General features: G+C 43.3%; 1 protein-coding gene across 1 annotated transcript in view; it reads right to left on the reverse strand.

Moving 5' to 3' along the window:
• LOC110955174 (collagen alpha-4(IV) chain-like) overlaps positions 1-15297 on the reverse strand; it is a 50707-nt gene extending 35410 nt beyond the window's left edge. Inside the window, exons 1-3 of the mRNA XM_051958230.1 lie at positions 15257-15297; positions 10615-10657; positions 2761-2832 (exon numbers count right to left, since the gene is read on the reverse strand). Of these exons, the coding sequence (XP_051814190.1) occupies positions 2761-2832; positions 10615-10657; positions 15257-15297 (156 nt within the window). The remainder of the gene's footprint in view (positions 1-2760; positions 2833-10614; positions 10658-15256) is intronic.

Below are 15297 nucleotides of genomic sequence, written 5' to 3' on the forward strand. Positions count from 1 at the left end.
GAAACGTGACTTATCAATAAATCACCCATAATGATCAACCTCAGTAAACATCTGGACCATAAACACCTGGACCTTAAACATCTGGTAAGTAAACATCTGGACCATAAACATCTGGTAAGTAAACATCTGGACCATAAACATCTGGTAAGTACACATCTGGTAAGTAAACATCTGGACCATAAACACCTGGTAAGTAAACATCTGGACCATAAACACCTGGTAAGTAAACATCTGGACCATAAACATCTGGTAAGTACACATCTGGTAAGTAAACATCTGGACCATAAACACCTGGTAAGTACACATCTGGTAAGTAAACATCTGGACCATAAACATCTGGTAAGTAAACATCTGGACCATAAACATCTGGTAAGTACACATCTGGTAAGTAAACATCTGGACCATAAACACCTGGTAAGTACACATCTGGACCATAAACACCTGGTAAGTAAACATCTGGACCATAAACACCTGGTAAGTAAACATCTGGACCATAAACACCTGGTAAGTAAACATCTGGACCATAAACACCTGGTAAGAAAACACCTGATCAGTAAACACCTGGACCATAAACATCTGGTATATAAACATCTGTATCAGTATTTCCAGATCACAGTTTCCTGGTTTCAGTCTCATGTTTCAATCCTCATATACTGATCATTTATAATCAATGAGTTAACATGTAATATTTGTTCATAACACTGTAATGTGATTGTAAACTGATATTTATCGATTACTGATTTTGTGTTTGTGTTGTGTTTGTGTTTTAGTTTAGATAAAATCAATACTGGTCAACACGGAGCTGCTGATTTATCTGTGTGTGTGTGTGTGTGTGTGTGTGTGTGTGTGTGTGTGTGTGTGTGTGTGTGTGTGTGTGTGTGTGTGTGTGCGTGTCTCTTAGTGTGTGTGTGTGTGTCTGTCAGTGTGTGTGTGATGAGATGTGACAGCTGTGATCTCTGTTAGTCCTCTCTCCGTCCTCTTTTCTCTGAAACCACTCGGCTGTGAAATCACTGAGACAGACGCCTTCCCACAATCCTCTCTGCCTGTCTGCTCCCCCCAGCTGTACAAACACACACACACACACACACACACACACACACACACACACACACACACACACACACACACACACATAGAGCAGGTCACTTTCTGTTTGTGGCCCTGTCGACACCCTGACAGATAGATGCTGCTGCTGGTTCTGTTGTTGTTGTTGTTGTTTACCCGATCAGCTGACTGCAGTGACAGCTAACATGTGACACTAAATCAGCCATTTGATTGGCTCCTGATTCAAATCATGGTACAGATCACATGGCCCAGTAAACTCACACAAACAGCAGCTCAAACATCTGGAGCACAGCGTCACCGTGGTGACAGAAACACCTGGAACGGTGTCAGTGTCCACACGAACATCTGGGCTGCTATAAATCCAACATCTGGACTGCACTATAACTATAGACTGAAACATCTGGATCACAGCCTGACAGTAGACAGAAACATCTAGACCATCATGACTGCTCACTGCAACACCTGGAGCACAACATAACAGAAACATCTGGACCATCATGACTGCTCACTGTAACATCTGGACCACTCTTTGACTCAAATATCTGCACAACTTTGTAACTATAGACTGAAACATCTGGACCACTCTCACTGTCAGAACAAACATCTGGACTCTGCACAACATCTGGATGACAACCTGACTGTTTACAGAAACAACCAAACCACTATACATCCAACACCTAGACACAATGTCACTGCTCACTGCAGCATCTGGAGCCCTGTGTGACTACAGATGGAAACATCTGGACAGCTCTCTGGACACAGTACGTATCCATGGAACCACTTGGATCACGCTGTCATCATCTGGAAGATGTGTCCACCAACATCTGGACCACGCTGTGTGCATCCACAGAAACATCTGTACCACAAAGACCGAAACATCCAAAACATCTGGACCGCTAGGTGACTTCTCGCCATGTTGCCGTGACAACAGTCACTGGGTCGGTTTTCTTTTTTCTGTCAACATCAGATTAAAGATGTTTCTGGAAACAGAAGCTCAGAGTTCAAGGAGTCGCTGTGACATCACACCGCTGTGTGTGTGTGTGTGTGTGTGTGTGTGTGTGTGTGTGTGTGTGTGTGTGTGTGTGTGTGTGTGTGTGTGTGTGTGTGTGTGTGTGTGTGTGTGTGTGTGTGTGTGTGTGTGTGTCTTGCTATCATTGTGGGGACATACCATTGACTCCCATTCATATCTAACCCCTAACCCCTAACCCTAACACTAACCTTAACCAAACCCTAACCCTAACCAAAACAATGCCTAACCCTGAAGAAACGTTTTTGCACTTTTACTTTTTTCAGTAATACCAACATGGCCAAGAAAACACTGTTTAAACTTGTGGGGACCGAAATGAGGTCCCCACAAGTGACATAGTTTTCGGTTTTCCTACAGTGGTGGGGACATTTGGTCCCCACAATGTAGCAAAAACATGGGCACACACACACGTGTGTGTGTGTGTGTGTGTGTGTGTGGAATCTGCTGAGTCAGTTTAAGGTAAACAGCTGCTAATTTAACACCAACACACTCCTCCATCCAGCAGCTCCTCAGGACAGTGTGTCTGTGTGTGTGTTTACGTGTCCATAGTAAAGGTGTCACTGGTCTGTTAACAGAACAAACCTTCTGCAGCTGTGATGATGTCATACTGCAGCTGAGCAATTGGCTGCCATGTGTGAGTGTGTGTGTTTCAGTGGGCGGAGTCTCACCCTCGCTCCTTTGGCTGGGGAACACTGACAGGTGGTACAGTCCCGCCCACCGCACGGCTCCGTCAGGTCGCCCTGGAAACCAAGAGAACATCACCATGACATCACTTAAATGAATTCACTGGAGGTGACATCACCGCTGCTACACAACAACACGTCATTACATCATCAGCAGATGCCAGGATGTGTTGAGTTTTCAGTTGTTTTATCATATGTTAGTATTTTACATCATAATGCTGCCACCACCATGCTTCACGTCATGATGCTGCCACCACCGTGCTTCACATTATGATGCTGCCACCACCATGCTTCACGTCATGATGCTGCCACCACCGTGCTTCACATCATGATGCTGCCACCACCGTGCTTCACGTCATGATGCTGCCACCACTGTGCTTCACATCATGATGCTGCCACCACCGTGCTTCACATCATGATGCTGCCACCACCATGCTTCACATCATGATGCTGCCACCACCATGCTTCACATCATGATGCTGCCACCACCATGCTTCACATCATGATGCTGCCACCACCATGCTTCACATCATGATGCTGCCACCACCATGCTTCACATCATGATGCTGCCACCACCATGCTTCACATCATGATGCTGCCACCACCATGCTTCACGTCATGATGCTGCCACCACCATGCTTCACATCATGATGCTGCCACCACCGTGCTTCACATCATGATGCTGCCACCATGCTTTACAATGGCGATGGTGTGTAGTATTTGATTCCCACTATGTATACTTTATATTTTTTGTTAATTGACGTTAGTTTATAGAAATCTATTTTCACTTTGACATGAAATTCTCTTTTCGTAAATTCCTGTCAAAAAAAACAAAAATATATTGACTGATTCGATGATGAAAAGCACTAAAAAGGGAAAACATCTTTGTTTATCAGTTCTATATCTCTTTTTATGTTGCGCTTTTAACAACAACTGGACTATTTTCTGCTAACTGTGACTCATTTCAGGTTGTTTTTCTGTCCTTGTGAAATAAAAAAACAATTCCTTCATGCTTTCTCTCATCTAAATAACCGTAAAACTCTGTTAACCATTTCAGGACTAAATTCTGTTCACGTGCCTCGACTGTTTCTGTTTTCTCACTCTGCCACATGTTTGCACACAACTTTCTTCGAGCTTGCAGATTCTCTTTGCTGGAATAGGGGCTGATCCCAGATTCTGACACTTCAAAGGGCTGCTGGTGAGAGCGTTGGACCAGCGGGTTCTATGAAGTCAGACCGGCTGTGGAGGCCTGCAGACAGAACTGAAGAGGTGCTGTTTGGTTGCGGTTGCCTCTCGGACTGCAGCGGACAGTTTTGTGGTGTGTTTTGTGTTTTCTGGTGTTTTCTGTGCAGACAGTGAGGAATGTAAACACAGACAGACAAGCATCTCAGATTCTCAGGAAGCAGACCGAGTATCAGATCACGTCAGTGACAATCACGCTCCATTTTTTATGACCCTTTGAATGAGCACAGATGTTCATCAGATCCGAATCAAATCGTCTGAGATCTAAACTCCCGTCGCTCACGTGTGCTCATCATATATCACACAATGGAACACGTGTCAGCATGTTCAGGTGAGCTGCTGCATGTTAGAGTTCACAGTTTCCTGAACAAGTGGAGAAAATCCATCCATTGTTTAATTACACTCTAAAACAATAACTGAACTAACGTTAAAAAAAATCTGAGAAAGTATTTCTGCATCAACCAATTCTATTAAACCAACTGAATTTGTTAGGGTCAAGTCAACTTATTTCCCAGGGCTACATTTGACTTAATTTAATCAAGTTGGTCCAACTAATTTTACAGCACTGAAAATGACACTGTAAAAACTAGTTGGTCCAACAGGACTGCTGAATACAGACAGAAATCCAATCGCATCTTTGTGGGGTTTTTTTGGTTCTCTTTTTGGTTGTTGTGTGTCTTTGTGATGGTTTTGTGTCTCTCTGTAATGTTTTTGTGTCTCTTTGTGGTGCGTTCAGGTACGCTGGGAACTAAAGCACATGTGAGTTCACAGGTACCTGAACAAGTTTGGCAAAATTTTTTAATTACACTCTGAAAAATAACTGAATAAACATTTCTAAAAAATCCTAGAAACTATTTCAGCCTTAACCAATTCTGTTAAGCTAACTAACTGTCCATGAGTTTATTCAACATAATATATTAGGGTTGATTCAACTGATATCCAAGGGTTAGGTCTGACTTAGTTTAATCAAGTTGGTCCAACCCTTTTTATGGTATTTCTGCATATCTGCAGTGGATTTGCATTTCTTCGTAGTGGTTTCTTTTTGGGGTTCTTGCATCTCTTAGGTTCTGCAGCAGTTTTAGGCCTCTTTTCAGCTGTTTTGCATCTCATTGTAGTGGTTTTGTGTCTCTCTGTGGTGGCTTTGTGCCTCATGTTGCGTGAAAATGTTTGGTGGAGATGGCAGGTTTTCCCTAAAGTCTACATCCAGTCAGACTATTAAAACAAATAACATACATTGAAAACCAAACATATTGATGAAATATCGCAGAGCAGGCAGCGAAACCAGCCAACAGCGACTTATTCAAAACAATTGTGAAACATTCATCAAACGTTGGTCAAACATCCATCAAACAACTTTTGAACATCCATCAAACATTTGTCAAACATTCATAAACATTCGACAACCATTGGTTAAACAGCTCTTAAGCATTCTTGAAATATCATCAAGCGTCAGTCAAACATCCATCAAACATCCGTCCAACATTTGTCAAACATCGAACATAAAATAAATACCCCAAAAGATCCGTCAAACATCCATCAAACATCCATGAAGCATCCATCAAACATAAATCAAACATTCATGAAACAACTTTTAAACATTCTTGAAACATACATCAAATATCCATCAAACATCCATCAAACGTCCGTCTTTTTTTCTGTCAAATGCAGAAAATGTTTGTATTTTTGTAAAATAAAAAATAAAATTAAACATGTTTCTAATATTGGGCGTTTGTAGCTGCAGCTATTAATTATTTTCCTATCAGTTGTTGGTTTTTGTGTTTGGACGCCCTGCTGCTAGAACCAGGCTCCTACAGTCACTGAGGGACCATCAGAACAGAACCCTGATCCTGGTTCTCCCCCTCCGTCCATCCCACACCGAGTGTTGATGTACTGAGTGTTTTTTTTCTATCTCTGTGGGCCCCAGACGGCTGGTTTCCCAGCATGCAGCAGTGTTTGTGCAGCGGCCACATTCCTGCAGCGTTGTGTAAACTAGGTTATCAGTGAGGCGTGGCTATCAGCAGGAATGTGGCCGCTATCGCTTCATCTGCTGTCACCACTTTGTTCTGGAAGTCTCCAACCAGCATCGTTCCTCCACCACCTCCATTAGCCTCCACCACCTCCGCTAGCCTCTGTTAGCCTCCGCTAGCCTCTACTACCTGCGCTAGCCTCTGCTATCCTCCGTTAGCATCTGTTAGCATCCGCCATCTCTGCTGCAACCCAATCAGCTCCGGCTGCACCTACTCCGTCCTCCGCCATCCCTCCATCATCCCTAAAATCATCCCTTCATCACCACACTCTGATTGGCTGAATCACAGAGCCCAGCAGCCGATTGGACGATGATGCTGCTGTTCAGGCAAACTGAACCCGACGACCTCGACCAAAGAAAAACAGTCTTCACTTCCGTCGGGTCATGGCTCCATCAACCGTTCATCCGGGAGCAGATTATCCCTCCATCTATCCTCCATCTATCCTCCATTATCCCTCCATCTATCCTCCATCTATCCACCATCATCCCTCCATCTATCCTCCGTCATTCCTCCATCATCCCTCCATCTATCCTCCATCTATCCATCTGTCATCCCTCCATCATCCCTCCATCTATCCTCCGTCATTCCTCCATCTATCATCCCTCCATCATCCCTCCATCTATCCTCCATCTGTCCTCCATCATCCCTCCATCTATCCTCCATCATCCCTCCATCTATCCTCCATCTATCCATCTGTCATCCCTCCATCATCCCTCCATCTATCCTCCATCATCCCTCCATCTATCCTCCATCTATCCTCCATCATCCCTCCATCTATCCTCCATCATCCCTCCATCTGTCCTCCATCTATCCTCCATCATCCCTCCATCTATCCTCCATCTATTCTCCATCATCCCTCCGTCTATCCTCCATCTATCCTCCATCTGTCATCCCTCCATCATCCCTCCATCTATCCTCCATCTATCCTCCATCATCCCTCCATCATCCCTCCATCTATCCTCCATCATCCCTCCATCTATCCTCCATCTATCCTCCATCTGTCATCCCTCCATCATCCCTCCATCTATCCTCCATCTATCCTCCATCATCCCTCCATCTATCCTCCATCTATCCTCCATCTGTCATCCCTCCATCATCCCTCCATCTATCCTCCATCTATCCTCCATCATCCCTCCATCTATACTCCATCTATCCTCCATCATCCCTCCATCATCCCTCCATCTATCCTCCATCTATCCTCCATCTATCCTCCATCATCCCTCCATCTGTCCTCCATCTGTCCTCCATCATCCCTCCATCTATCCTCCATCTGTCCTCCATCATCCCTCCATCTATCCTCCATCTATCCTCCATCTATCCTCCATTATCCCTCCATCTATCCTCCATCACAGCAATATTTTTTTTATCAATGAATCCATAAAGTAAAGGAACTCCACCAACAAACACCTGAACTATCAGACAGTTGGTCCATAATCTGGTCCTCCATCCGTCTACCTCACAGTAACACAACCTGACTGAAAGAGACAACAAATGGAGTCACTTTGTCTTTCTATGGTTGTTTTGTTTGTCTTTGTAGTAGTTTTTTTCCCCTCTGTTGCGGTTTTATGTCTCTTTGTGAAGTTTTTGTCTCTTCAGAGTGGTTTGGTGTCTTTGAGCTGGTTTTCTGTCGCTTTATGTGTGACGAACTCCATTCAGGCTCCAAGTGGGAGCAGCTGCCTTCTCTCTTCCCTCTCACTTCCTCTTTCTCCGGTGGGCGTGGACATGTGGCATGGCAGGTGCTGCCAACTTGACAGGAGGAAGTAATTGTTGACCAGTCCGGCTCCTGCGTTTCCTGTTCCGTGTTTAAAACCTTGTTCTTTGCTTTTCCATCCTGGACCACCTGCCAGCCTTGTTGGATTCCCTGCAACCTGTCCACTCTGTCTGATACGCTCTGTTCCCCGTTCCATGACCGGTATGTTTCAGCTAAGTTTCTGAAGCCAGACTAGCAGCTTGTTAGCGTTGTTATCTGTAGTGTTGATGACTCTCATTCAGTCGTCTGTTGCTCGTCCAGTCAGCTGCTTGGCGGTGTATATCTCTGGTTTGGGTTTTTCCATTTCTCTAGTGTGATTTTTCCACCAACCCTCGAGGGGCTCTGACGATCCTGAAGCCTGAGTTCTGTAGTTCACCGAGTAGCGCGGTATTTCCCGTTGTAGTCCTTTCTTTCTTTTGTAAAACTCCAAGTGTCTAAACATTCACATTATGGTAATTTCTGTGGTAGTTTTGTGGCTCATTGTGGTGCTTTTGTACCTCTAGTTGGTTGTTTTGTGCCTATTTGTTGTGTTTTTCTATCTGTTTGTGGTGTTTTGTGTGTCTGTTTGATTGTTTTACATCTCCATGCACTGTATTTCTGTGGTCGTTTTATGTGTCTGAAGTTTTTGAGTCTCTTGTACACAGTTTTGTGTCTTCTTGTGCCTGTTTTGGGCTATTTTTGGGTTGTTTTTGCTCCAAAAAGATTCTATAAAAATCAGAAAATTCTGCATTCTTTGCGGCAACAGCAAAGCTTTGACTGATTCAGCTACAAATGACAGTCATTAGACAAAAATTCTGAATTTTTTTCAGGTTGAACTGCAGGCAGTGTTAGTTAAATATCTATTTACTGCATCAGCCTTTGAACTTTACTTTGAAAAATTCCAAAATAAAAGAGACAGAAACCAAACAGAAAGCTCCACTCAGCCCTGAGCTGCACAGAGGTACACAGCCTTTAGAAATGCTTCTAATACTGGATGATTTTCTGCTGTTATTCTGCAGCTCTGGAGGAGAAGCTGCTGCTCGGTGTCGGCTGGCTGCTCGGCCTCCATGTGGGGAGCCTCACGCTCACAATGTCCAGAGCTCCGAGTGAAACAACAACACAAAGTCCAAAGTCTTTGCTAATCAAAGCAGATGGCACAAATCTGATGCCAGATGGAGCTCGCTGTGGTTTCGGCTGCAGAGGTCATCTGCTGGTAAGCTGGCAGAACCCAGAGAGTCTCTGGGCACCAAGAACCGAGAGGATTATCTGGAGGCTACGGTCATCAGACCAAAGTCCAGGTAGAAACCACCTGAGTTCACCTGGAACAAACCATCAGCTTCTCCAGTGATGCTGCTCTGATCATTCCTAACATCAGCATGTGATTCCCCTTCACTTTAACAGACCAGGGGTTTTCCTGAGGAATTTTAGGTGTCAACAAATGAAGCTTTAAACTGAATTAAAATTAAAAAAAAACTTACATTTTCTGAAAACTGATTTTCTTTTTTGTTAAATTACAGAAAATGAATAATAAAATCACAGAAAAACATGCATTTATATGTTAACCTTAAAAAAAACAGATAATGAAAACTCTGTATTTGTGATTTGTGGCTTTACAATGTTTGACCATTAAGTTAGCAAATATGCAGCTATGTCACAGATATGACTGCCATTACCTGAGAAAACTTTATCAGTTCCTAGCAAACATCTATGAATAGGTTTGGCTTTTAAAAAGCCTCACACTCCCTTAGATGCAGCAACCAGCAGTTTTTTCCATTCTTAAATAATGAACCCATTATTGTCTGTTTTGTTAAATTACAGACAACTTGAAAAAATTACAGGGATAAAAGATATTAACCATTAAACACAGTAAATAATCGAAAGACTCTTAATTTAAAACTCAAATATCTGCAGCTGATTTTTAACAAAGGCGAGAGCAGCTGACTGACCGAGCAACAAAGACACAAGTGAGGGAGCCCACCAAGACACGTATGACCTATGATGTGAAGCACGGTGGTGGTAGCATCATGATGGGAAGCACGGTGGAGGCAGCATCATGACGTGAAGCACGGTGGTGGTAGCATCATGATGTGAAGCACGGTGGTGGCAGCATCATGATGGGAAGCACGGTGGTGGCATCATCATGATGTGAAGCACGGTGGAGGCAGCATCATGACGTGAAGCACGGTGGTGGTAGCATCATGATGTGAAGCACGGTGGTGGCAGCTTCTTGATGTGAAGCACGGTGGTGGCAGCATCATGATGTGAAGCACGGTGGTGGCAGCTTCTTGATGTGAAGCACGGCGGAGGCAGCATCATGATGTGAAGCATGGTGGAGGCAGCATCATGATGTAAATCATGGCAACAAATCTTGTTTTTAGTTGGAATATGTTTATCTTGTCGTTTATTATTATAGGACAACATTACTTTTTATACCAACAAATCAGTAAAGAAAAGATGGTTTTAGCTTGCTGACATGTTTCGGCTGCATCGGCAGTCTTCTTCAGAACATCATCCGACATGTGATGACGTGTCCTTTATTTCAGGTGACCGGTCTGACAGATCTGACAGACTGGTCACCTGATAAAAAGGAAGAAGTCTGCAGATGCAATCGAAACATGTCAGCACAGTAAAACCATCTTTTCTTTACTGATTTGTCGGTATAAAAAGTACCGTTATCTAATAAGTTTTGTTTTTGGTTCAATCCACAGTTGCTGTTTCTGACTGTTTTTTGTTTTTTCTTAGACAGCATCACATAATGCCAGGAAGTCGGTCCCTGACCAATGAAATGCTTCCTGATTCTACAACCAGTTGTGACATCAGACAGACACCAGATGGACTCACCCCGAGAACTGCTGGAGGAATCGTGAGAATCCACAGGAGACACCTGGAGGATGAAATGTACAGGTGAGATGAGGCTACATCAGAAACATTCAAACAAGCTCTGGTCATTGGTTAAACCCCTAAAAACTCATCTTTCTCTTTGTCAGAGCTGCATACTGAGAAGGCTGTTGCCATGAAAATATGCTCCTCATGTCGGAAAATGTTATTGAAGTAATATACTGTTGCCTGCAGCTCAGCACACCAGCTCACGTACAACTCTGCTCAAACACTGACCACAGAGAAGCAAAACAACCACACAGTCATGTGTTGCCATTAGACCACTTTCTCAGTCGGCCATGTTGGTTGTTTACGTTTGTTCTTCTACTCAATGATGAAATTTACGATCTGACTCAAACGCAGCAGACACTCTGTTCAGGTGTGCGTTTTATTTACCAGTGCCAGATGAAGCTGAAGGGGGCGGAGCCAACAGGCCGCCGCATCTTGGAGTCCCGCCCACTGTCACTCTGACTCCGCCTCTAGCTGCTACTCAGCCAATGAGGACGCGCCAACGCTGGCGGTCGTCCTGCAGAGACAAAGTTTTTAATGATAGTGTTTTTGTTAGAAAGTCCGTCAAATAATCATAAATGATAATGAAATGTCCAGAAACAAACAAAATAATCAAAAATAGTCACAACAAACAAGAAATGGACCCAAATGTGAAACAAAAACAACTTGAGTGTCGCACAAACTGACCACAAAGAGACACAAAATTGAACGAAATAGATGCTAGACGTGTTCTATGACACACAGTGACCACAAGGCAACATAAAGCAACTTCAAAGATAAACGACATGTTTACAAAAGATGCAAAAAAAAGCAGACACAGACTAAATAACTACAAAGAGAAACAAATCAACCACAAAGATACACAAAAGGATCACAGAGACACAAACCAACATCAAGAGACCAAACAGTAACAGTGAAAATTAACACAAGAGATGCAAAACTACAACAAAGAGACACAAAACTACCATAAAGTGACATACAGCAATAACACAAAATGACCACAAAGAGACACAAAACAACGACAGAGACAAAAAAACAAATATGAAGAGACACAAAAACGACCATAAAGAGACACAAAATAACAAGGAAACACAAAACAACCACAAATATCCACTAAATGACTACAAAAAGACACAAAACAAACACAAAGAGAAATAAAGGTACCACAAAAAGACAAAACTACATTTGAGAGTAGATACAACACAAGCAAGGATGTAGTCAGGAGAAAACCACCTGGATCAGAGTCAAAAAAACAAGTTCAAGTGTGAATCATTAACAGGTTTGCTACGTCTCTTAGCATGAGGCTAACGCTATCTGGCTACCTAGCACCATAACATATTTCGAAAGTCAGATTTATTCTTTGTTTATCAATCTGTTCAATCTGATGAACTCAACTGTCTTTTGATACACAATCTGCAAAACTAAACAAGAAGCATAAACCAGGAAATTAGCTTCTCTCACAGTGGCTAATGCTACGCTAATGGCTAGCAGCTAAAGCTAGAGGGCAGCCACAGATTACGCTGAAACTGTGTCTGGAAAACAATAAAGCTTTAAAATCTGGACATTAGCGGGAAATAAAAGTGATGTAACAGTAAAACATAAACAAAACTGCGAAAGATGTGGTGAGGTACAGTTAATGATCTTAATCAATTGATTGATCAGTAAACAGGAAGCAATGTAGCATCACGTGGTATGCTAACACCATCCCTCCTATTTCTATAACCAGTAACAGTCATAAGAAAGGACTGGTTTCCTGCTATGTCATGCTGTTAGTACATAATAGTTCATGTGTATCGGTTCCAGATATCAGTTATCAGCCTTCCTCAATTACAAATAATCGATACCGGAACTGAAAAGAACATTCAGTTAATTTTCCTTGTAGAACGCATCACTTATGAAACATTCAAGGACAGTTGGAAAAGGTACAGCCTTTCAGTTCTTCATCCATGGTGGAACAACAGGAAGTTCTCTGATCACTTATTTTAAAAGATGACCAGAAACAACCAGAGCAGTCTGATTAAACAAACGTTTCAATTTCAACTGAGAAACTTTGCTCTAAACAGCAGATTTAAAATCCAGAATCACTCGATGGAAACTGGAAAACCTAAAACAGATGATGTTCTGCTGCACTGATGGAAATATTGACGTGATTCAAAATGACCACAAAGACACAAAAAAACCACAAAGAGACAAAACAACCACAAAGACACAAAACAACCATAGAAAGACAAAACAACCACAAAGAGACAAAACAATCAAAAAAGACACAAAAAGACCACAAAGAGACACAAAACAATTTTAAAGAGACAAAACAACCAAAAAAAGACACAAAAAGACCACAAACAGACACAAAACAACTAGAAAAAGACACAAAATCACCAGAAAAAAACACTAAATGTCCACTAAAATCCTGTATGTTAATTAACATTTTAAAGAGTCTGAAGCTGATCAATATAATCTCAGATTATTGATCAGATTTAGATCAGAATCAGAGCCGAACTTCATCAGATTCACTTTTTTTCTTCTTTCAGATGCAGTTTAAACTAAAAACTTCATAAAACTGAAACTTGTCTTGTTATTTTTTCACATTTTGACTCCAACATGAAGCTGATCTGAACATTCTTCAGAGTTCAGCTCCAGTTTTAGTCTCTTTTCAGAAATACTGCAGTAAAGTAAAAGTACTCCGTGACTTCTCCGCGCTGCACGAGCCCATCGATCAATTGATTAATTGATTGACTAACTGACGTCAGCGGATAATTACAGCCTTAATTAAACACGTGACCGATCAGCTGCACAAACAAACAAACAAACAAACAAACATCCTGGTGTTGTTGTTGTTGTTGTTGCTCCTACCTGAAGGTCTCGCGCTCGGTCCGAAGCTTCACGCAGTTTTCATGTCAGAGAGGCGCTCGCGCAGACAGGAAAAAGTACGACTTTTACCGGCGACCCGGAGCCGCTGCTGCTGCTGCGAACACGGGAGCTGCCGTAAAGCGGCCAGGGCGCAGCCAGAGCACATCCCGAGACCCTCCCCCCCCCCAAAATAAAAGCACGGAGAGAAGAGAAGGTTTGACTTTAAAGATCAGATTATTGGATTTTATTTCACAAGAAACTCAAATTTAGCATTCAATCTGAGATGATGAAGCAGGATATGTAAGAAATGTTAGCAAAATAAAAGCCTTGATTAGCAGACCGTAAAGTTTAGTTTTTCTATGTCAAAGACAAACTGTTCAGACGGTGCTTGAGGGATGTGAACGAGTTTACGAAGGTGGTGACGGACTTCATAGCAGCGCTGGTAAATGATACCGTTCCCATGGTGACCGTTCAGATGGAAAGACAAATCGCACCACTGCCTACAACTCAATGCTTCTAATGGGCAGGTTTGAGGAACATAAAGCACCATCATTCAATCTGAGACGGGCTTGAAGGACAGAAGTGGAGGGACAGGGACACAGTGGCACCAGAGTTCCAACAGCGTGATTCCAGGAGCTCGTTTCAAGGACTGCAGACCATCAACGACTTCAGGGGAAGATCCCACAGCCTGGTGAATGGGAGTCTGGTTGATGACCTGAACGTCTTTTACGTATGATTCGATGTGAGGAGGACACTGAGGACGGTGGACACCAGACGGCATCTCTGGAGGAGTGCTCAGGTCCAGCGCTGACCAGCTGGGTGGTGGTTGGGGACAGGACAACAACCTGCTCCTGAACATCAGCAAAACCAAGGAGCTGATTGTGGATTCTGGGAGGAGACAGCAGATTAACTACATCTCACTCAGGATCACTGGGACACTTGTTGAGAAGGTCCAGCCATCCATCCATCCATCCATCCATCCATCAATTCATCAATTCATCCATCCATTTATCCATCAATTCATCAATTCATCAATTCATCCATCCATCCATCCATTTTCCTCTGCTTATCCGGGCTCGGGTCGGGGAGGCAGTAGATGAAGCAGATCATTCCAGACATCTGTTCCCTCTGTGAAGCTTTCCAGCTTCCAACTATTCCTGGGTGATCCCGTGGGGTTCCCAGGCCAGATGAGATATATGATCCCTCCACTGAGTTCTGGGTCTACCCTGGGGTCTCCTCCCAGACGGACATGGTCGGAAAACCTCCAAAGGAAGTCTCACTGGAGGCATCCAAATCAGGTGTCCATATCACCTCAACTGGCTCCTTTAGAGGTGAAGGATCAGCAGCTCTACTCCAACAGAGTAGAGCTGCAACCCAACAGAGGAAGCTCAAGTCAGCTGCTTGCATCCGTGATCTAGTTCTTACCGTCACTACCCAGAGCTCATGACCATAGGTGAGGGTTGGAACGTAGATGAACGGTAAATCGAGAGCTTCATCTTCTGGCTCAGCTCCTTCTTCACCATGACGGTTTGGTACAACGCCCGTATTACTGCTGATGCTGCACCAATCCTCCTGTCCATCTCACGCTCTATTTTCCCATCACTCATGAACAAGATCCCAAGATACTTGAACTCCTTTACTTGGGGAAGCAAGCACTTCTTCACTTGTTGAGAAGATGTGTACTTTGAAGTACCTGTGAGTGAACATCTCTGAGGATCAATCATGGACACCACAGTGCCTCCATCACCTCAGACAGCTGAGGAAGTTCAGGGTCTCTCTGAACATCAT

Source organism: Acanthochromis polyacanthus, chromosome 13 (assembly GCF_021347895.1).
Source record: "Acanthochromis polyacanthus isolate Apoly-LR-REF ecotype Palm Island chromosome 13, KAUST_Apoly_ChrSc, whole genome shotgun sequence".
NCBI classification, from domain to species: Eukaryota; Metazoa; Chordata; class Actinopteri; family Pomacentridae; genus Acanthochromis; species Acanthochromis polyacanthus.